Source organism: Stenella coeruleoalba (assembly GCF_951394435.1).
Source record: "Stenella coeruleoalba genome assembly, chromosome: 14".
Lineage (NCBI taxonomy): Eukaryota > Metazoa > Chordata > Mammalia > Artiodactyla > Delphinidae > Stenella > Stenella coeruleoalba.
The window spans coordinates 14,202,330-14,223,633 of NC_137160.1; the positions used below are offsets into that span (position 1 = coordinate 14,202,330).

The 21,304-nt window shown below is 40.0% G+C and overlaps 1 protein-coding gene and 1 long non-coding RNA gene across 2 annotated transcripts in view; one reads left to right on the top strand and one right to left on the bottom strand.

Annotated features, from left to right (window-relative positions):
- The window catches only part of CDH20 (cadherin 20), a gene marked incomplete at both ends in the record, with an annotated part of 60,166 nt that extends 54,988 nt beyond the window's left edge, over positions 1-5,178 (bottom strand). The window contains one exon of the mRNA XM_079943099.1: positions 4,933-5,178. Coding sequence (XP_079799225.1) covers positions 4,933-5,178 — 246 coding nt within the window. The remainder of the gene's footprint in view (positions 1-4,932) is intronic.
- LOC307197324 overlaps positions 1-21,304 on the top strand; it is a 202,818-nt gene that overhangs the window by 54,533 nt on the left and 126,981 nt on the right. The window contains exon 2 of the long non-coding RNA XR_013831367.1: positions 9,606-9,751. This is a non-coding gene — a long non-coding RNA (uncharacterized lncRNA). The remainder of the gene's footprint in view (positions 1-9,605; positions 9,752-21,304) is intronic.

The window sequence follows — 21,304 nt, forward strand, 5'->3', positions numbered from 1 at the left end:
CACGGCCAAATCACACAGGCAGCGATTTTGCTGCCTAGAGGAATTCAGCTGTGTCTTATCTACAGAAGGGAAGTAAGAGAACAAAATTGACCGAAAAAATAGCTGTGGATTTTTTTCTACTTAAAGAATTCTATTTAGAATATAAAGTTCTCCCATTTTCTCATTCCATATACAGTATTATTATTTTTTATAAAGTTCTCCCATTTCCTCATTCCATAGACAGTATTATTATTTTTTTATCGCAATCCAAATCTTCTGTTTATGCAGTTAAAAAGGCAGAGGTGCCTAGCTCTTACTGTGTAGAGTAGAAAGCCATTTTATTTGGACCCGGCCACAAAGAAATGAAAATCCATTCCATCTGGAACTGTGTTCCCAGGCAGAGGAATGGAATTGGGAGGAGGAGGACAGGGATCTAAGGATTAAAAAAAAAAAAAAATGTATATATTTGTGTGTGTTTACATATATATGTCTATACATATATAAATTTAAATATACATATAAATAACGTGTAGTTTTAAGGCATGTGGCATAGAACTTTCACTTAGGATGAAATAGGTTAATTCAGGGCATGGCAGATTATCCAGGGGAAAAAGAAAGGATAGAAGCTGACGTTAAAGAAAATACCCAGGATTGTTTTGAGGTGTTCTGTTTGTCATCTAAAAAGTTTTGTCCTATGAACCTTAAGAAAGTTAAGCATACTTGTGATCATCATAGGCCAAGTTGAAGTGCTCTGCCTATGGAGAGTACTTAATAAGTAACAGGAGGCTAGAAATCTTTGCTGCTGTAGAGAAAGTTCTGGTTCCTCAGGAGCTACTCGGCTGGCTGATGTCCGTGGAGTCTGGGCTGAACGTTGGCTCTGTTATCTTTGTTTTTGTTTGTATTGAGAGAAGAATTGGAGGAACTCTGTAGACTGTGAGTTCCTTGAAGTCAGGAACCGCGTGGCTTTCATCTTAGTGTGAATCCTCACGTGTAGCAAATGCTCAATAAAATTTTATTGAATGAGTGGTGTAGGGTGTAGTAGTAGGGTTAAAGCTTTTAGTGAAACCACGTTACCTTTGCCTTAAAAGAGCTGGCAAGCACCTTTCAGGTGCCTTCTTTGTGTGTGTGTGCTTATGGGCAAGAAAGGGGGAGCGGGGGGAAGGGAGGGGGAGGACATCCACAGAGAAGCAGGAGGGCCTCCTATGAACAGGAGGAGTACCAGCTATGTAAAGGGCCAGGATCTGCTTACACAGAACTAGTTTCTGGGGACTATACAGTTGACCCTTGAACTACATGGATTTGAACTACGAGGGTGCACTTATATGTGGATTTTTTCAATAGTATATGCTGCAAACAGTATTACACATGAATCTGTGGATGCAGAACCACGGATACAGAGTAAACGGTGATTATGGAGGAACCATGGATATAGACAGAGGGCCGACTCTAAAGTTAAAAATGTATTTTCCAGGGTGCGGTTGGGTGGTGCCCCTAACCCCCACGTTGCTCAAGGGTCACCTGAAATTGTATCAGTTCAGGACCTAGTCAGGGAACAGAGCCCACACCAGTCATTTTAGCAGAGAGAATTTAATATGAAGGATTGAAAAGGCAGAAAGGGAACATTGAGGTATCATAGGAGAGATAATAACTCCAGGAAACAGCTAGCGTCCCTCTGGCTGGGGGAGCAGAGGGCAGAAGTTGGGGCTTTTGGAATCTGGGCATTTGGAGGAGGCTGGGCCAGAGACCTCTGAGAAGGGAGTGCTGCCCCGTCAGGCTGGAGCTTCAGAGGTGCCCCCCAGCGCCCACCTCCCAAGGAGCAGAGACTCAGACTTCTGAGAAGGCGGCGCCATCCAGTGGTGCTGATATTTCTCAGCGGGTGTGATGAGGCTGGGGCTGGGAGTGTGGAAAGAATCCAGAAACTGGAATCAACTGCTGCAGGTAAAAGGAACAAGTCCCTTCTCCCTCCTCCTGCCTCTGGTTCTCCCTCTAGTGCATTCTACTCTCAGAACCCAGTGGGAGCTGGTTGGAAAAGGAGAAACTGGTTTGCAGAGTTCCAGCCCCAGCATCACAAAGTGGAGTATGGAAAGGTGAATACAGAGCTGAGACACTAGCTTAATAACCAGCACAGTACTGTGCATTTAATATTAGGTTTACCAGCCATAGAATACACATTTGGTTGTGAAAATTGAAAAGAAGAGATATTAACAGCTTTTCTCTAAGTCACTCAGCAAATTGGCACTGCAATAAAAATGTGTTTTATGTTTATCCATTCTTAATTCAGCTAACACTGACTGAGCACCAGCTCTTTGGAGGAAGGTAAGGAACTTCTGGAGTGGAGTTGGCAGCACGTGGTTATGTACTTATACTAGACAGGCAGGTGGATAGTCTACTTAACCTAACAATTCTTTAGTCTATAAGATCTTGAGCCAAAGGAGTAGTGAATGATGGGAAGTACATGAAGATCATGAAAAAATGTTAAACACAAGGGTGACTTTCACTCCTTTTGCTGTCTTTCATGGTGCCTCATATAGTTCCAGGAATGCAGCAAGTGCTTACAGTTTGTGGTTAGACAGCTTCCATGTAGTTGTTAACCTCAGTATGACTTGGGACCACAGGTTCGTGCGTAAGCACAAGCTCTCTGCATCCCCCTCTTTGCATATGTCAATATAATCTAGCTTTAACTCGACACTGCCTTGTCCCTGGAAAGCCCAGTGTGGATTTTATAAGGCCATACCAATTACAGCTGATAATTGTTACCACACTCCTTTCTGAAATAAGCAAATACTCAGGCCAGCTCTCTAAACAGACATCTTCCAGAGCTCAAGGTGACAAGCTGAAATGCCCCTGGAAGAGAGGGAATGAAAGGTGGTTGGATTCTCTTTCAAAAGAAAGTAAAGGGGAAAAGTGCCTGGGTAAGTGAATACATAATTATCTTCTTCATGTGGAGGTGACATACCCAATTCAGGGTAAAAGCTTTCATTGTTTGCTGGAGTGTTGGTTGGACAGGATGACTGTGGAGATGCGGAGGTATCCTGTGTCCTGGGTTGGGGTGATTAGGAAAGGGTGAGCACTAATCATGAGTACTAGAGGGTACTACACAGCTGTGTGCTCCCACCTTCAGGAAACAGGCTTGGTTACATTCCTGGTCTCACCGACACCATTGATGCTTCTGTGTATCTTTCAGGGCTAGGTCTAAAGTCATGGCCATGTGAAGGGCAGTGTAAAAGAAAGCCCATGGCTTCGGTTTAAGATTTCCTGTTGCCTTCTGTGTAACTTTGGGCAAGGAACGTAACCTCTCTGAGCCTTGTTCCCTACTCTAATTATCAAAATAGTGAATTATACTTACCTCGTAACATTGTTATGATGATTAAATGATCTGCTTTATGAGAATATGACTGACACATGGTACTGTGGTAGCCCAGAAACTTGTCAGATACTCTTGTCTTTCTGCATTTTTGTATGTCCAGTTCTGTGCTGGGTACTCAGTGTTAGGGAAATGTAGGGAAGGCCAGGGATGACATCTCAGTTTCTATCTTTGGGAGGAGGGAGGAGGGCGCTAAACTGTACAAATACACAAAACAATTACCGAATACAAAAACATTTTCTTAAACCTATTTTAGCGGTAGCTATGTGTGTCTAGTTGGAAGAAACGTTTTACAAATATCAAGTTGCTAGAGATCTTTGGACTCTGAATAGGTGGAAGATGTATTCATGATGGAAAAGGCTTTTAAGCTGGGGACGGTTTAACGGATGGTTAAAACCATAGGGATGACGAATCCACCCAGGGAATGAGTGTGGATAGGGAAGAGACCCAGGGCAAAGCTTACAGGACCACCAGTGGTTGGGGTCAGGCAGAGGGAGAGGACCAGCAAAGAGGCTGAGAAAGAAGGAGGAAAAATGGGCTTGTGAAGGTCATGAAGCTGAGAGAAGAATGTGAGTCGAGAAAGAGGGACTGGGCAGCAGTGTCCAAGGCCGCTGTTGGGTGGTTCCATAAAATGAAGCCATTGGGTCTGGTGGTGGGGAGGTCCTTAGGAGCATTGAAAAGACAACTTTAGTGCAGAGTGAGGGCAGAAGTCAGATAACTGGGTTGAGAAGTGGGTGGGAGTTGAGGAAAGAGCTTATGTAGACAGCTCTTGAGAAGTTGTGGTTCTCTTATTACGTGGTTCTCCAAAGTCACTCTGGAAGCAATTGGCAGAGCTGGGTTTTGAACCCACATATGTTTGACTCTGAAACCCACACTCTTAGCCTCTGTGCTAAACAAGTGTTTGTTATTTGAATGAATTATTTATTTTCTAATGAGTTCCTTGTTTCCCACTTTCTCTCATTTGGTTGCTTTTGCAAAGTGGTCTCTGATTAACATCCAAAATAAGTAAACACAGGAGAAAGCCCGGATTAAAAATGAAATGATGACAGATAAATCAAGGGAATTTGAATATAAAGTTTATAAATATAGTCATTGATTGTCTCCAACTATCCTGAAGCACAAGCTAGGATCTTCTGAAATGAATGTTTTATTCTTTTTATTTCCATTAAATTAAGGCCTCAGGCAATACCTGTGGAAATGCTTTGAAAAAAAAAAAAGGCAAAAAACCCTCTACTCCTACCTTTGCATTTCCCAGTTTATTTCTTCCCCATCCTGTTATTCCTGAGGCTGCTGCTGCCTCTGGGGGGACTTGAATGGTTCTTACAGGGTCCAAGGCTTTTCCTGCAAAAATCCAATTCCTAATATTTCCCACTCAGAACAGAGGCAAGAACAAGGAGAGAAATCTTTCCTTTCTGATCGGTATCTGACACAGCAAAAATTAGATTTCAGCTAGCTGTCAAGTAACATATATCTAGTTAAAATTGTTCTCAGGCCTTAGACTATTTGAGCTTTCATAGGCAATTCATATTCTTATTCAATGTCAATATTCAATATTCCGATCATTTATCTTTCTCTTTGGCAGTTCTTACCTTGCCGACATACAAAGGGTCAGTTCCAGTGTATTCTTCCAGAACAAAAAATTGGTTCCAAACCCAGCTCCTCTTTGTCCGAGAGTGTGACTGTGGCTTGTCTGACAGGAACGCTTCTAATTTGCCTGGCGGTGTTGGTGTGCCCGAGAGAACAGTGGTTGTAAGGTCCATCAATCCCCAGAAGTACAAGGACATGCCAAGTCCAAGCCAGCTCTTTGCATTGCTCATTCTACCAGAAGTCCACATGGGATTGCCAGGTTTTCAGAAAGTAAAGTTCAGGATGATAAAGCCACTGAACTTGAGTATTTTCCAAATAAAAAAGTAATGCAGTTTATTGAACACTTATACTTCCCAAATGAGGTCCTGATTCAAGTCAGTCTACTTGACGTTGACTTCCTGTCAAGTTAAGGAAAACACAGTGTGATGATGTCAAATTCTTTCTTGTGGGCTTACAGCAAGTTTTCAAGAAATGTTAGTAAATATTCATTTTTTCTACTCAACAAATTAAAGAGTCATAACACTGCTTTAGAAGTGTTTGAGTAATAAATAATATTTTGATAAAAAGAAGACAACTTATGTTGACATAGTCAATCCCAAACCTTTAAATATGGATTTCAGAAAGAAATAAAACTAGTGAATAAATTTCTTCTCACTGGTAACTAGAGGGCTATGCTGTATTATTGATTGGCTTGAATTAATAGTGTGCTCTTTGAAATATTTTTAAGACAGTCTCCTACATTCTGAAAAATAGTATTCATTTCCAGAATTTACAGCTAATAACTAATATTTTCATTAGCCCAACTGCTTTCATTAGAAAACTAAAAGCAAAATCTAACTATTTTTTTTGTCACCCACAATTATACTTTGTCTACTCCATGTTATTGATAATATTGGGACTCTTGGACTTCATTTATAAGCAGCCATGGCTCACTTCTGACTTTAATCATTCTCTGAGCTCATGGTGGAATTCGAGTTTCACACTCTACTGCTTCAGCTCTGAAGCACTGATAGTGGCTGCTAATGTAACCTTTCTAGGATTTGAAAGGTCAGTTAATCATTATATCATTCACAATAGACTTTAAAGTGCTATTAGTTACATGCTACCCTGGGCATGCTAAGAGAGTCTAGCCAACAGTTTTTTTTTTCTGAGCTGAAAGACTCATTTAGGCAAAGGGATGCTGACTTCTACCCTGGGGACACCTTTTCATCAAACTTCTTTTGTTGCTATGAGGTCAGATTAGCTGGTGACCTCACTCCTGGGCTATGACCTCATCAACCTTTTCTTCCTTTACTTTGGCTGGATTTAATGAGGTGGCATAGCACTCAAGCCACTCTGTCAGAACAACTAGAATGTCTTCTGTGGGCTTAGTACTTTCACTGTTAATGTGGAGAACTGCTGTCATCTTCTCATAACAAATGTGTTTATTTGGGGATTTCAGACCTATGCAACTAAGCAATGCTCCATTTCTACAAGTGGTTTAAAATGAATGCATTGCTGCTAACTCAATTACCACCTTCCACCTGTCATCATCAGAACTCGTTTTAGCTTCCTCTCAAATACTATTAAAATGAACAAAAGAATTAAAAAGATATAATCATTTCATACAATGTGCCATTTCATTTCTGTATAAGAAGTCACTTCAGTGAGAGCTGATAAAGAGGAAAAAGCTATAGAATTTCTTTAACAGAATGAGAGGCTGTGCCTCTTATCAGTTAGAGCTCTAAAGGCAGATTGATTGTCAAGTAAAAGCAAGCCACCTGTGCCTTATTTGGGGTGATGTGTTTGTTAATAAAGAACAATGGTTTGCTAGAAGGGGGGTCACCAAGTATTAGCTGTTCCCTTTCTCTTTAGACTGATCAACAGACACCCAGCTCATGTTTCTCTGATCCCCGTCTAAGGGGAGACATTTTGGAAAAAGGAACCTTAACCGCGGAGATGAATTAATGAAAGAGATTGGTGAGAATTAGCTATGCTGTTTTAGGGACTTAGAAGATGGACTAAAGGGCAATACCAAAAAAAAAAAAAAAGGTATCGCCAGAATGAATACTGGGATTGGTAACCACAATGGGAATGTTCCATATGTTGTGAGACACAGACCTATCTGTAGTTTCCCCACAGTTCACTAGACAAAGGGTCACTAGCCAGTTTGGCTCCTGGTTCTGCGTTCATCACCTCTGACGTGTTCACTTCTATGAATTTTTGTTCCTCATCTGTGAGGCAGTGAATGGTAGTTCTCCCACCTACTTCACAGGATGACTGTGAGGATCTGTTGGGATAACGTAGGTGAAAGTATTCCGTAAATGGCTTAAGGTGTCAACGGACATTTGAACAGCTACATAAGGAGCAATTACCTGGGTCATGTGTAAAAATGATGAAGCTGAGCCTGAAACATCTTGTGGGCACTTTTTGGACCAAAATTCTGAAAGAGCCTAATGTATATATATTAGTTTACAGAGCTCTGCATCAATGATAAATACTATTGGGTAGTAAATCTGGCCCAGCCCAATTCTGTAATAACCAAACTTTTTTTTTTTTTTTTTGTATGAGGAAACATCAAAGGACTATCTCTTCGAAAACTCTGTAGAATAGAGAAAATTCTCTTTTTGGGTCATACTTATCAAAGATAGAACTCAAATATATATACTCTAATGTATTTCCTTTAATGTCTGTGTTTCGTATGTGGACATTTTGTCTAAGCATTATTTTTGATGATTTTCTCTGTCTACTTTTAGCATCTTGTTTTTGGGTTCTAAGTGAGCAGGTGCATGTGTGTGTTGTGTGTGTGGAGGCGGTGCAAATATCTCCTCTCCTGTTTCCACTGGGTAAATTTTCTGGAAAGAATGAGATTTGAGGAAATTTTGAGGACTTTTAAGACTGTCCCTTATATTCCCCCATCTCTTACAAACTAGACATGCATTCTTGCCAATTCAAACCTCCTATCTTTACCTATAAGTGTGATCTGAAGAGCTCAGGAAAAAAGAAGGCATTCTATGGAATCTTTGTGATGAATATTTTGTAGGCCGTTCAGTTGCCTCAGCTTTCATCTCTCTTTCCTGTCCACTTTGGCCTCCTATACACCAGTGCAAAGCCCTCACATTCTTCCCTTTCATGGGACACGTACAAAAGTGGCTTTTGGATGTCTAGGACCTGTGGAGTCCTTGGTGATCCTGTGAAAGCTCTGGTGGTCCATGTGCCCCTTTCACATTCCCCCTGACACACCTGAAACTTCAAAGCCTGACGTGCCTGTAAACTCTCTTCTGTGTTAAATAACTTGATAGCTACAGTTGATTAGAAAGCACTTTATTCCTGCTTTCTCATGGCAGAATGCATGGAAAATACCCCCTGCCAAACTTTTCAGGAAGTAAAATCTGGGTTATCCAATAGTTACATTATGCTTTTCACAATTAGAGCTGTTTATACAAGTGAGGGGAAAATCAGTTCTGTCAAAAATACTAACCAGTCTGCAATTATTGTAAATAAAATGGTTCTCATATTCATTTTTTTTCCTATGGGATAAGAATAGCGATGATGTGTTTGAAGGTAGGCTAATTGCTGTTGTTCTTATTAAGGAAGAGGCTAATATATGTATACATGTGTATATAGGTCTGCTTTGGAAGACCACATATGCCACACGAAGACTACATTAGTGGAAATTGACTTCTGTGTTAAATGAGTCTTTTAAAAGTTTTTTTCCCCCCATCCTGCCTGAAGAAAGTAAACAGCTTGGTAATGAACACAGTAGGAAGAAATTAAAGTTGTACATAAAATGTGCTCTCAGTGAATTGTTTATTTCTTTACTTAGATTTGTTGTGATATTTAAAATGTAGGGGGAAGGGACGGTTACTGCTTTCTCCTTGAAATGAACTGGGCTTTTATGGTCTCCCTCTGATTTCTTTCTTCATTATTCCAGTTTTCCTGAGCTTTCCATGGTCAATGGAAGATGTCATTTGAGCTTTACTACTCAGTAAAGCTCAAATGACATCTCTACAGAAGGAGAAAGTCAGTCGCCTCTGCTAGTGACTCCCCCTGTGAACAGTGGGGTGTTTTAATTTTCTGTAGTCGACTCACACCTTTACAGAGGTAAATGGAGGCTGTGGTGCTGTGGTTTTAGGCAGCTAAACTTCTTATGCCATCACTTTTACTTTTACTTATAAAAAGAGTTTCAAAAATGTACTTAAAAAGAAAGACAAAACTTTGTGAAGATCGTAGGTATTAAAGTGAGATATGACTGCGTACCCGAGGTGCATCAACATTCAGTCAGAACACAGCTCAGTGTCACAACATTATCTCACCTCCCAGTCAAGGGTCTCTCTTGAGAAATATGAATAAACACATTTTACTTCAGAGTCAAATCCTTCAGATTGGAGTATAGAATCCACAGAGAACAGGTGGTCCCAGGTATAAATTGGAGTGAAAAATTGATATGCTGATGATGTTTTTGACTATGTACAGTTCACAAACAACAAGATTCCCATTGTGGAATCCCATGAAGAAAATATTTTCAGTGCTTCTGTAAACAAACTTTCAACATTCCTGGATCTGTATGTGTATGTCTGTGCTACTGACGAAAGCTTACCAGTGGGGCTCTGTTTTGGAAATGGTGTATAGTATGGTTTTGTATGCTGGGAGATGAGATAGTTCCCTGACCTGAAGTTTTTTTCATTTACTACAGGTGTTCCATCTCACTTTTCAACTGGATAGTCATTAAGTGAGTAGAAGCTCCAGTCCTCTTTTGTGGCCATCAACTCACCAGTCTACCCAAAGCTAGCCATCTGTGGAGGTGACCAACTATCAACAGAACCAGAAGAGGTTGTCCAGGTACCAGATTTCCTGGATTTGGGCTGTGCTCTCACTTCCATTCACCTACTCCACACCTTACCTGCCTCATGACACTGCCCCAAACTCCAAAGTTAACCTTTCTGAAATGGGATATATCTTAAAATCATTATGTAGATTTAATATGGTCATATTTCCTCTCCCATCCCTCAAAGAAGCTGTTAATAAATTGATGGTGTGTCTAGAATTGAAGAATTATGCTATTACCTTTTTGTTTTTGAAAAAAATCAAACAGAAGAAGAACAGAATACTTAATTTCCATGAAGAGTTCTTAGAAAAGGTAGTCATCACTCTTGTTTATTCTAATTTTGATTATTTATTATTCTATGAGTTCCTGCTCCTCCAAGTTCCTCAAAAACTGTGGAAACCCTGAGCCTAAAGGTTCAGCTCTTATGGTGTTCATTCAAGCTGTGATCAGTCTCTGAAATCCTCCCTTTCTCACCACTTGTTCTTTTTGCTCTCCTTCTCCTTCCCACCACAAAACTAGTTTAGGAGAGAGGGAGTGCTGTTTTAAGACATTGAAAAATGGAACTGTGGGGTTGATGTGGCTGAGGGGGAGGTATAGAGTAGCTCAAATGAAGATTTTAGGAACAATATATGGTCTTATGTAAGGCTAGGGGTGTGTGAGTGTGTGTGTTTCCACATGTGGGTGAGAGGAATATAACAAAAAATGATAGAAAGCTTGAATTTTATGTAATTAAGAGCTGGCTTTGAAAACCTGATCAGTCCCATAATAAAACCTGCTTTGTGTATTCTGTATATACACTGACCCTCTAGATATAAATTCCCCAGCTTGGGTCACGAATAAAGGAATTTCCACTTTAGAAATCCTTTTGCTAGAGTTCATGCCCAATTCTTTGTTTTTCATTCTCTTTATAATCAATTTTTCCAGTTGAGGGTGTCCTGTCTTTCTTTCCATATCCTCCAAGAATGGCAAATAGATTCTTACTGATCCTTTCACACATACTTAGTATCTAGTAAATGTTTTAATCCTAAAGGAGTCAGGAGGTTTTTGACCTACTTTACCCTTCCTCCAGTTTTCACTTTTAATCAAGCTAATGAAACTACATTTCAGTCCATGGGCACTTTCTTTGACTACACTTAGACAAGAATGATCAATTTTGATTTTTCAGAGTTGTCTCACATGCTCATTAATTTCTAGTCTTATGTGACATTTATAATTATATTGAATTTGTGCTTGTTTATTACAAAAAAGCATGGCTAGAATTCTTCTTTGATAAGAAATTACTTGTACACCTGAAACTATCACAGCGTTGTTAATCAACTATACTTCAATACAAAATAAAAAGTTAAAAAAAAAAGAAGTTAGAAATAATCACTACTCAGTGTTTTCTCTTATAGCTTTGACTTTGTACAGAACTTTAGGCAGGTAGGACAATTCTGCAGTCTTCACTGGACCATAAAGATTAATCCACAGGAGGAAGAGTTTGGGGGAAAAAGTTAAGTTTGCTGTCTGAAATTAAGACAATTTATTAATTTGATAAATACTTGAGCATCAAATATGTTTAATCAAAGAACGGTTCGTGAAGCCAAACAAAACTTCGTTTCAATTTTAGCCCTACCACTTCTCATCTGTGCGCTCTTGAGCAAGTGACTTAAGCTCTTTCAATTTCATTTCACCATCTAGAAACTGGAGATAATTATAGACTGTCATGGGGTGATGGTCAGAATTAAGGGAGAAAATATATATGAAGCTCTTAGCACGGTGTTTGGTAAAGCCCTGCGCTTGAAACGTAGTGAGTAGGTGCTTCCCTACTTCAAGGAATTTGCAGTTTAGTGGGGCAGATACTACCATTAATCCGAGCGTGGAAATAGTAGCAGGAGTAGGCTCAGGCATAGCACCCTTACTAGCAGTGGTGACGATCGTGCTGGAGCAGCAGCGGGAGTGACGGGAGCAATCACAGCAGAAGAACTAGCATATGGCGTGTTTACTCCGCGCCAGGCTGTGTTAAGTAACATACATTTTCTTTGTCATTTAATCTTTACAAGAATTCCATGGAAAGGTATTCTTTTCCCATTTTACAAAGAAACAAATGAATACTGGTGTGCTGGGGTCAGCTCCTTCCGGCTATCACTAAAGCCGGTTTGCACGGATCTTTCCAACTCCCTGAAATCAACCATGGTATGAATATTTGCACCACAGCCATTGACAAATGCCACATAGCGAGTCATGGGATGAACTGGAATTCTTCCTCAGGAGTGACTCTGTAGCACGTGCTTTGTACATGACTAACTATAACATGGATCTGTTTGTGATAAGGGCCCTAAGACCCATAAAAACAAAATGCTACACCTGGTCGGAAGAGGGAGAAATGATTTCTATCAGGGAGGAAAATGTTTAAGGTAGCATATGAACTAGGCCTTGCAGGATAGAAAGGAGGGCATCCAAGTGAAAGAAAATGCAAGTGCAGAGATGTGGATGCAGGATGGAAAGGGACTGTCTGGGGGAGAAAAATAATTTAATTTGCTTGGAGAATGAGGTCGATTCGGGAGGATAATGAGAGGTAAGACAGGAAATACAGGCAAAACCCAGTAGCTAGGAGCTTTGAATATTGCTGGACTGGAGTGTTTGGAATATATTTAATTGTCCATAGTGAGCAATTAAAGGGTTTTAAGCATGTCAATGTACTTGTTCAAATCTCTGTTTAGCTGTGTTGCTGGAGGGGAGTGGAGAGGGATGAGGGACTCAGCTGAGAGTCCAGGGAAGCTGGTAAGGAGACCTTCAACCAGGGATGGGGGTGGAGAAGGTCGGTGAGACATCTGAACTCCTGAGGCAGAGTCCCCAACACTTGCAAACTGACTAGATATGAAAGAAGTTGGGCGCGGGAAAACAACGACAAGGAAACTTCCATGCTTAGGTGATGGCAGGAAGTTGAGAGGAGGCACTAGTTAGAGGCAAGGTAATAAATTTGATTTTAGACTTAGGGATAAAAAATTCATTCTTCTATGCCTGATTATTTAAAGAGGCAAGAACTTCCCTTCTCTTTTTAGTCCAAAACTTCAAAGCAGCTTTGGGCATAAAGAATGTGAGCTCCTGCCTCTCCCTTGGAGCAATTATCGCCACTCCCTGAGCCTGCATGCTGAATCCAGGCTCACCGGATGAGTTGGGTGGCGGGGGGCGGGCTGGGGGCTGGGCCTGCTGTAAGTGGCTTCCTGTGGCCGACTTGAACTTCAACTTAACTAGGGACTTTTTTGACCTGTCAGTCCCCACATGTTATTCCTTTTACACAATACTGACTCTCATATTGGAGTCGTGGGTATTTTATCTTTCATTCTTCTAATGCATAAAGGATGAACACAAAGGCAACAACTGGATAATCTGTTAAAGGAAAAGAGAAACCCCTGGAAAACAAAACAAAACGAAGCAAAAGTCTCATTGATATTTATTATTTATTCTGTTAAAGGAAAAGAGAAACTTGTCTTCTAGTACATGCTTTCAAAAACAAAATCTCTCTTTGAAGGAATGGTGCATAATTGGAATCAGGACACCTTGGTAAGACTCTTTCCAGCTCTGCCATTCGATATGTGGCACATGGGTGTCGCCTTAACCTTTCTGAGTCTCAAATATGAGGATGATAATCTTCTTTAAAGGAGTATCACAGATTATCATACCTATTGCTATAGATTAAGTTCTGTTTTTATTTATCTATTTTACTTCCTATATGTTTCCCTTTTTGTCTATCTTTTTCTCAAAGCACCCTGTGCATTTCCTGTCTTGGCTTTTCATTATTCAGTATTGTAATTATTTACTTGTCTCTCTCTTCCCCATACTGTCAGCTCCTTGAAGACCCAGAGAGTGTCTTTTATCCATGTATCCTTGATACCCAGTGTAGTATTTGGCACATACTAGGTGCTTAATAAACATTAACTGAGTGCAAACGTATTTTTAAGCTATAAAAAGTATTTAACAGCTTGATATTATTCTTTCTAGGTCTTCAGGCTTTTATTTTAAGTTAATTAATATTTTTCCATGCTGATTTTAATAGCTATTCTTACCAGCAGTATATTAAGTGGTGTGTAATTAGTATAAAGGCAACAGAAGTCAAAGAAACAGTGAGATTTTACAAGTGATATTTTTGGACACTAAATGTAATAAACCTTTACATGTCAGAAGGGCTGTAGACACCAAATGTAATAAACCTTTACACGTCAGAAGTGCTGTAGATCTTGGCATCACTTGTTGTAATGTAAAGAATCCTTTGTAGAGATGCTTGGAAACCTTATGAGGGAATCGGGATTTGAAAAATTACAGTGGCCTAAAATTATGTAATATTTTGTAGTTGTTTACTTAAAGGGATAGGACCATGAAGTTATCTCTGGTGGTTTAGCTTTTTACTTCCTTAATTTCAGGGGAGGGGGGAAGGGGCTGATACGCGGTCTTTTTTCTCTAATTCTTTTCAGGGTCAACCTCCACCTGTTCCTTCACCGTTCCCCATCCGCTCTTCATTCATTGAAGAGTCAAATGGGAAAAAATAAACCTTGAAAGTCAGTAGAACACACAGAAAAACAAAACAAAAGATACTAAGAGAAGATGTAGGTGAATATTATTTTTACAATACCTTCCCAAAGTATTATCAAAGGTAGTGAAGGAAAATGTTGATAGGTTGAACTAAATACTTATTAGGAATTGTTATATTTTTATGTATAAATATTAGGCAGCATGAGTGAGAAAACAAAGGCTTATTATCCTTAGCATATTAAGGAATCTTTATGTTCAGTGTTAAAAATGAGTTATTCCAATAGAATATTATCAAATGACAATAAGAGAAATTCATAAAAGAGGAAATAACATGACCTGTAATATATGCTAAACATTTTACTTTCACAATTAGCTGAAGAATACAAGCCATTTTCAACTGATTAAGTTGAAAAACATTAAAAAATAAGCTGGCCATGTTTCTGAGAATGTGGGGAACTGCACATTCTCGTATACTTCAGACAGGATTGTAGGCTGACAACAGTTTTCTTGAAAGCAGTTTTGCAATGTGTCATGTCTTTAAAATGAATATGCAATTGATCCTAAGGAAAAAATTATGATACATATTTTATTTGAATTTAAATGCATTTATATTTATTATAGTATTTTTATTATAGCAAAACTAGACTAATCTTGATTTCCAACAACATGATTTAAAAAATTATGATATCCCATGCAAAGGGACACTATGTAACTCTGCCTTTGAAAGAAGATCAAGAATTGGTTTAAAAGCTGTCCTGAAAAACACCATTTATTATCAACTTCTTAACACATGTTGCCACACACCCTTCAATTGGAGAAACAAAATTTTGCCACTTCACAGTTTTATCAGAAAGGAAGAAATCTACTCTAGAAATACCTCAAATGAACTAATACAGTAAGTCAAGTTATGTTAGAATTAGCTGATTCTAGGCTGATGCTGTCCACTATCTGTAGATCTCAATGAACTTTTGAGAAGGTAATTGTAGAAAGCATTGTCCCTAAGCCTGAGATTCAATATTCTCTTCTCCACCTTGGTACCACTTGTATCTTGGATCTCCCCAACAGACCATGACCGGCTGGGCATACACGTATGATAAGAGTGGTTATTTGATCTGTAGGTTGCAGCAGCAACCTGTCTCTAATTACATAATAGTAATACAATCATGGGGCAGAGATTGGTTAAGTGTCCTCATTTTTCTGGGCTATTTTTATTCCCTGATTGCTCTTCAGTAGTGTTCTGTAGCTCAGTAACTGGAATCACCTTTCAAGCAAGTGTGTGAGGTGGTCTTCATTTGGACTCTGAACAGAGTCCCTGCCTCCAAAAGTCTAGTCCCATTAGCCTCTGTTAGGATTGTTGAATATATACCCGAGTTTGTATTTTTCTTTATGGAGTTCTACCATGTTAACAAGTGATGTATAAAAAAAGATTCCCAAATGGCCCAAGACAAACTGGTCTAAAACTAGGTCCTTCCAAGCAAAGTCGGGTCATCCTGAAGTGACCAGCATTCTCAGGAGGGAGAATTGTTTTGCATCCAGGATCTTCTCAGTCCTTTCAGGCTCATCAGAATCCAGTCTAGTTTTGGCATGAAGGTCATTAGCTAGCTAGGCTCAGACCTGGATCAAGAGGCACAAATGTCTCATTCAGTGAGGAAAGGGGGATCTGATCCTCTGATCTTCAATCATCTGACGTTGGACTGGATTATTTTGGCACTACTTCCTGATTTCTGGCTAGCTATTGCTATGAAACAAATCACCTCAAAATGGGGTAGTTTAAAGCAGCATTTTATTAGCTTTTGTGGTTTCTGTGGGTCAGGACTTTGGATGTGTGTCGGCTGGGTTGGTCTGGCGTGGCGTTTCTCAGGCCAGGGCTCCCACATGGGTGCTACTGCTCCCATTCTTAAAGCAGAAGCCACTTCCCCTTTCATGACCCAGCCTCGAAATCCTCTCAGCTTCACTTCTGCTGCATTCTGTTGGTTACGAGCCACTAGCAAGTCCACACACACAAAGGGAAGGGAATTAGACTCCACCTCTTAATGGGGGAGCGGCAAAGCTCCAGAAGAGCCCGTGGGATGGGAGCTATTATTGTGGCCGTTTTTAGGAAATGCAGTCTGCTACACCTGGATTGTCATTAGGCCATTCAGGGCCATTGAGTTCAGAGTGGGAGAACTTTTGTAATCTCAGAATAGCAAAGGCAAGTTTTTGTATTTAGAAGGGGATTGGTGGTGGGGGGGATAATTATTCTTTGGTTTAAAAAACATATATAGAACATATTCTGTCCAAATGACCTAATTTCCATTTAGGAATGGAATATGTTGTACAGAGATGGGTGCATCTAAAGGAGGGAGCTCTATGTGAGCTGTACATACAAAACGTTTGATTATGTCTTACCAGGCATAACAGATGGAAAGGTATGGTTCTGACTGTTCAGTACTGAGTGTCTGGAGAATTGTTATCAGTGGATCATTCTGAACTTTAGTGCATTGACAAGTGCTATTATAGTAAGTTCTGTATCAAGTGTTTAATATTCATTCATAATTTTAAGGATATCTAAAGTCATGGTCACTGAGTACTGAGATTTTACCGAAGCGAACAAGTGAAAATGATGGTGATAAAGGATGTGGCTTGGCTTTCAACACGTGGCTCTTTTGGAGAGGTGTTAGAATATAAACAGAGCAATGATGAATACAATAAAATCTAGTAACATCTGGAAATGAGAACTCATTGAACAAACATAAGATTGGTGGGTCTGGGCTTCCCTGGTGGTGCAGTGGTTGAGAGTCCGCCTGCCGATGCAGGGGATGCGGGTTCGTGGCCCGGTCCAGGAAGATCCCACGTGCCGTGGAGTGGCTAGGCCCGTGAGCCATGGCCACTGAGCCTGCGCGTCTGGAGCCTGTGCTCCGCAACGGGAGAGGCCACAACAGTGAGAGGCCCGCGTACCGCAAAAAAAAAAAAAAAAAAGATTGGTGGGTCATTGTAGATATTTCCTCCCAGTATGACTCTTAACTTTTTTCTTTGTTGAGTCTGTTGCTCTGTTTTTTTCTAACCTGGAGAACGAATGGCACTTCTAGCTATCCAAGTAGAAACTCAGAAGTCAGATTCCTTCTGTCCCCAACCCCCCCATACCTGGTTACTTAGACCTGTCAAATTCTACCAATTCTACCTTCTAAGTCTTTCTCAAATCCATCTTTCCTCTCCATTCCTGCTGTACTTGCCATAGTTCTAGTGTTTTAAATTTCATATTTTCACCACTGCGGCAGCCTCATAACTGGTGTCCCTGTTCTAATCTGTTCTCTTATCAGCCAGAGGGATCTTACCAGGCCACTCACCTGCTAAAAGGTCTCTGATAGGTCCTCATTTCTTAACTGAACTCCTTGACAGACACTTAAGGACCTACATGATCTGACTCCTACTACGATTCTAGGCTCACCTCCTGTCCCTGCTCCCCTCACTTTTTTGTCCATCAAAATAAACTACAGACTGTATGTTTGTTTGAACACTGTCATGCTTTTGCTCAGACATGAATGCCTTTCCCAGGCCCTTCTTTGCTTAGCAATCTCTCTTCCAGGGAGCATTTATTAATTACCAGACCTGCCTTTTGTGCCCTTATGCCACTCTGTCCATTCTGCCAGCACAGCCCCCATGGTCTGCTTTCCCCGCTAGCCTGTGAATTCTCTGAGGGTAGTGACTGTCACTTCTGTATCTTCAGAATTAGCACAGTGTCGGCACCAAACAGGAATATAATAAAACGTGGAATAGAATTAAATAAAAAGCGAACAACGATTCAGCCATATAACATTCTCATTTCAAAAAGAATCTTGGCACTTGTATGGCAATATTAACAGAGTAGGATCCCCAGGAACCACCAGGTGGGACTGGGATTTTCCCCAGAGCTTTGTCAGTTTCCGAGAGCTACAACCCAAAGAGGATTGGGGAGTGAGATGGGAACTTGAAGCAGGTACAGAGGAGTCATCAAGACCCTAAAGATGAAACCTACAGTATCTGAGGAAAGAAATCTTTAAGGCTGGAGGAGAAAAAGCCACGGTTCAGCTTGATAACGACATCCAAATTTTAAAAATTCATCTTCACTGAAGATAGGCATCTCCTAGGAATCAGGAGCAGGGAGCATGGCCTGAGTAGCAGAAGAGATTTAAACAAAGACAGATTTTCTGACAGTGAAGTTTAAACTGGGACAGTGTTTATGGAGATTAAGAAATCTGCCCTTTTTTGGGTGGGGGGCAGTGGGGAGCAGATAGGGGCAGGAGACTGCAGGGGAGAAGTTTCCCACTGACTTAAGTTTAGTTCTGCCGAAAGTTGGGGATGGAATCGAAGGGCCATAAAGTCTTTTACAAGTCCTTTAAGTCAATGATATTTTCAAATGCTGACTTTACATCATAGTAAGAACATTTCACTCATTTTTGCGTAGGAGAAACGTTGAATTTATAAGCATACAGTGAAAAGAATTTGTGGTCCTTCTCTAGAGAGCTATCAATCGATGATGATGCTTGATTCTAGCTATTTCTCCTTTTACTTGCTCTAAAATATCAGTAAAGAAAAGAATTTTAAAAAATGACCTGCTGATTGATCTCAGGTAACATTTGTGGCAAGATAGGATTGTTAGCTCTTCTGTCTGGAGAAATTGTGTGCCTCCCTTGCCTTTATGCTGACACTTTCCCCCCTTTCTGATATTTAAATACCACATAGGAGTGCCACAAAGATGTTCAGATGTTACCAGTGGAAACTGCATTAGCAGTTAAAATGCCTGTGTATTCTTTTTCTATGTCAGTAAAGGAATTGGGTTTCTTTGGAATGGAAAATGCTCTTATGCATCTTTGTAAAGTTTAATTTATTATTTTTCTCCTATAATCCCTTTTGTCTTTCCTATACAGTAAAAAATCATTGAAAGAAACCCATATAAACTCTACAAGTTTTTGTTCTTACACTTTAAGGCTAAGAATAGTTTAACGGGAAACAATGCATATGCTTTAATCCATATTAAGGAAGCAGATTTTGCAAATGTTTTTCTTCAAAGTACTAAAAGTAAATGAAAGCTAAAGATAGAGAGTAGCAAGAAAGGCTTATTAATGGGAAACTCATTCTGATAAATCAAACTGATTCCAATCTTAATAGTCGATTTAAATAATGGAATTTGTTAATAGCATCAAATTAGGATTAAAGAAAGAGATAAAAATCTATTTCCACAAGTTGTTTCAAAACAAGGCATTCACTGGCTGATGCCATATTATATCAATCTGATTATACACAGTAAAGCATGCCCTACAATAAAATCCTTCTGGGAGATGTGTTTAATCAGATGCCTTTGATATTATTTGAGCAAAAGCTACTTTGGATTCAAAAGACTCAGAGAAAAATCTTTAGCTCCTGCAATCAACCTTAATCCACTGTGGACGCTTGTGCTCTGTATACACCCCATCCTAACCTACTCCCAAACATAAGCATGAGCTGACTGGCTGGGATTTCAGATTTGTCTTTTCAGAAGTCACGAACAGAAATTTGTTTTGCTTAGTAACCATGTTCCACACATAGTGTTCATTTCTAAGCTTATCAGAAATCAAGTCAAGATAAAGGTTTTCTGTTGGCAGGAATTTTAGTGGACACAAGTGACTACAAGTAACAGCCACCCAATAATAATTTAGAATTACCGTCTTAGCTAGCTTTGTTTGGCTCCCACAGGAGCTAAATCGACACATTCATTTCGCAAGACAATCTTTCTATGCCACGGACCAATTTTAAACCAAATTTTGTGACGATATGTCATAGAAATAACAGCCCACATGAAAAGTTTTATAACTTACTTCTCTCCTTCTTCCACGGAGTGCACTATTTTTGCATTTTCCTGAGCTTGTCACTTTAGTTGTGGAGTTCACTTCATGCTGCCAGCTCCCACTGTATGTCAGAACAACTTAAAGTGGTCCTCCCTTTACCAGTTTGAAATTGGTCATTAAATTATAATCCGCTCTAAAGGAGGCCATCGGATGTAGGGAATTTAGTCCAGTAACTTTGAGGGCAGAAGGCTACACATGGCTAGGGCTTTTCATCCCCCTCTGCCAGTGCCACAGGGTCTGAGTCCATCTCTGGGGGGAGATAAGACCAGCCAGCTACCAAATTGCTGATGCAACCCAAAGCTACTTGGGAAGGGAGTGAGAACAAAAGGCGTCACTTATGTTAGGTGATTAGCGGCAAATGATGTATGGGGGTGGGAGGGAGTCTGGCGTATACAAGAAAGGGGGGCTGGCAGTTGCCCTTGTCTAGATGGGGGAAGGACAAAGAATTCTATCCCTGAATATTTGAGGCCCTGGGGGATTTCTTAACAGAATCAAACGGCAAAAGACTGTTAGCAGCCTTGAACAGTAAGAGCTAAAGTTCTTTGGACATGTTGGCCTCACAGACAGCTGAAAATATCTGGTGGCAAATACCTATTAGCTACTTATGTATTTCAGAAACAGAAGATAATTGGAAGGCTAACAAATTGCACGTCTTTTCCACTTACTATTGCTTAGTGTTTCCAGTAAGTAAATGCAGTATCTCAGCTGAGCTGCTCTTTCAAATTATTGTTAATTAAATAATACTCCCTAGGAAATCTGTCATTACCCGCCGCAGCCAGGAATGGGTTTGTTGAGTTTGCCTGAGGCTGTTAATGCTCTAACAATCGGGCTCTTAATTGCCATGAGAGGTCATTTCATTGGGGATTGTAGTTCACTTTTCCCAACAATTTTATGGTGTATTTTATATCTTAAACTTTTCTTTTGGGTTTCTTTGTCTGGAGTTTCATAAGGCCAGAGGGATCATTCTCTAATGATTCATCCATTGAATTAGCCATCCTTCGTAATGGAAAAAGTGCCTGTTGTTATTGAATCTGTAATTTTTACCCCTGTCTTCCATTATGAGTAAAGAGAAGCAACTAATAACAGATTTTAAAATTAGCTTAATTTTCTCCTGTTCATTTCATTACTTATTCTTTGAGATGTGTGACTTGCTGGAGAAATGATTTCTGGTATGTCAGAGACGTAACTCTGACATTATTGCTTGTCAACTTT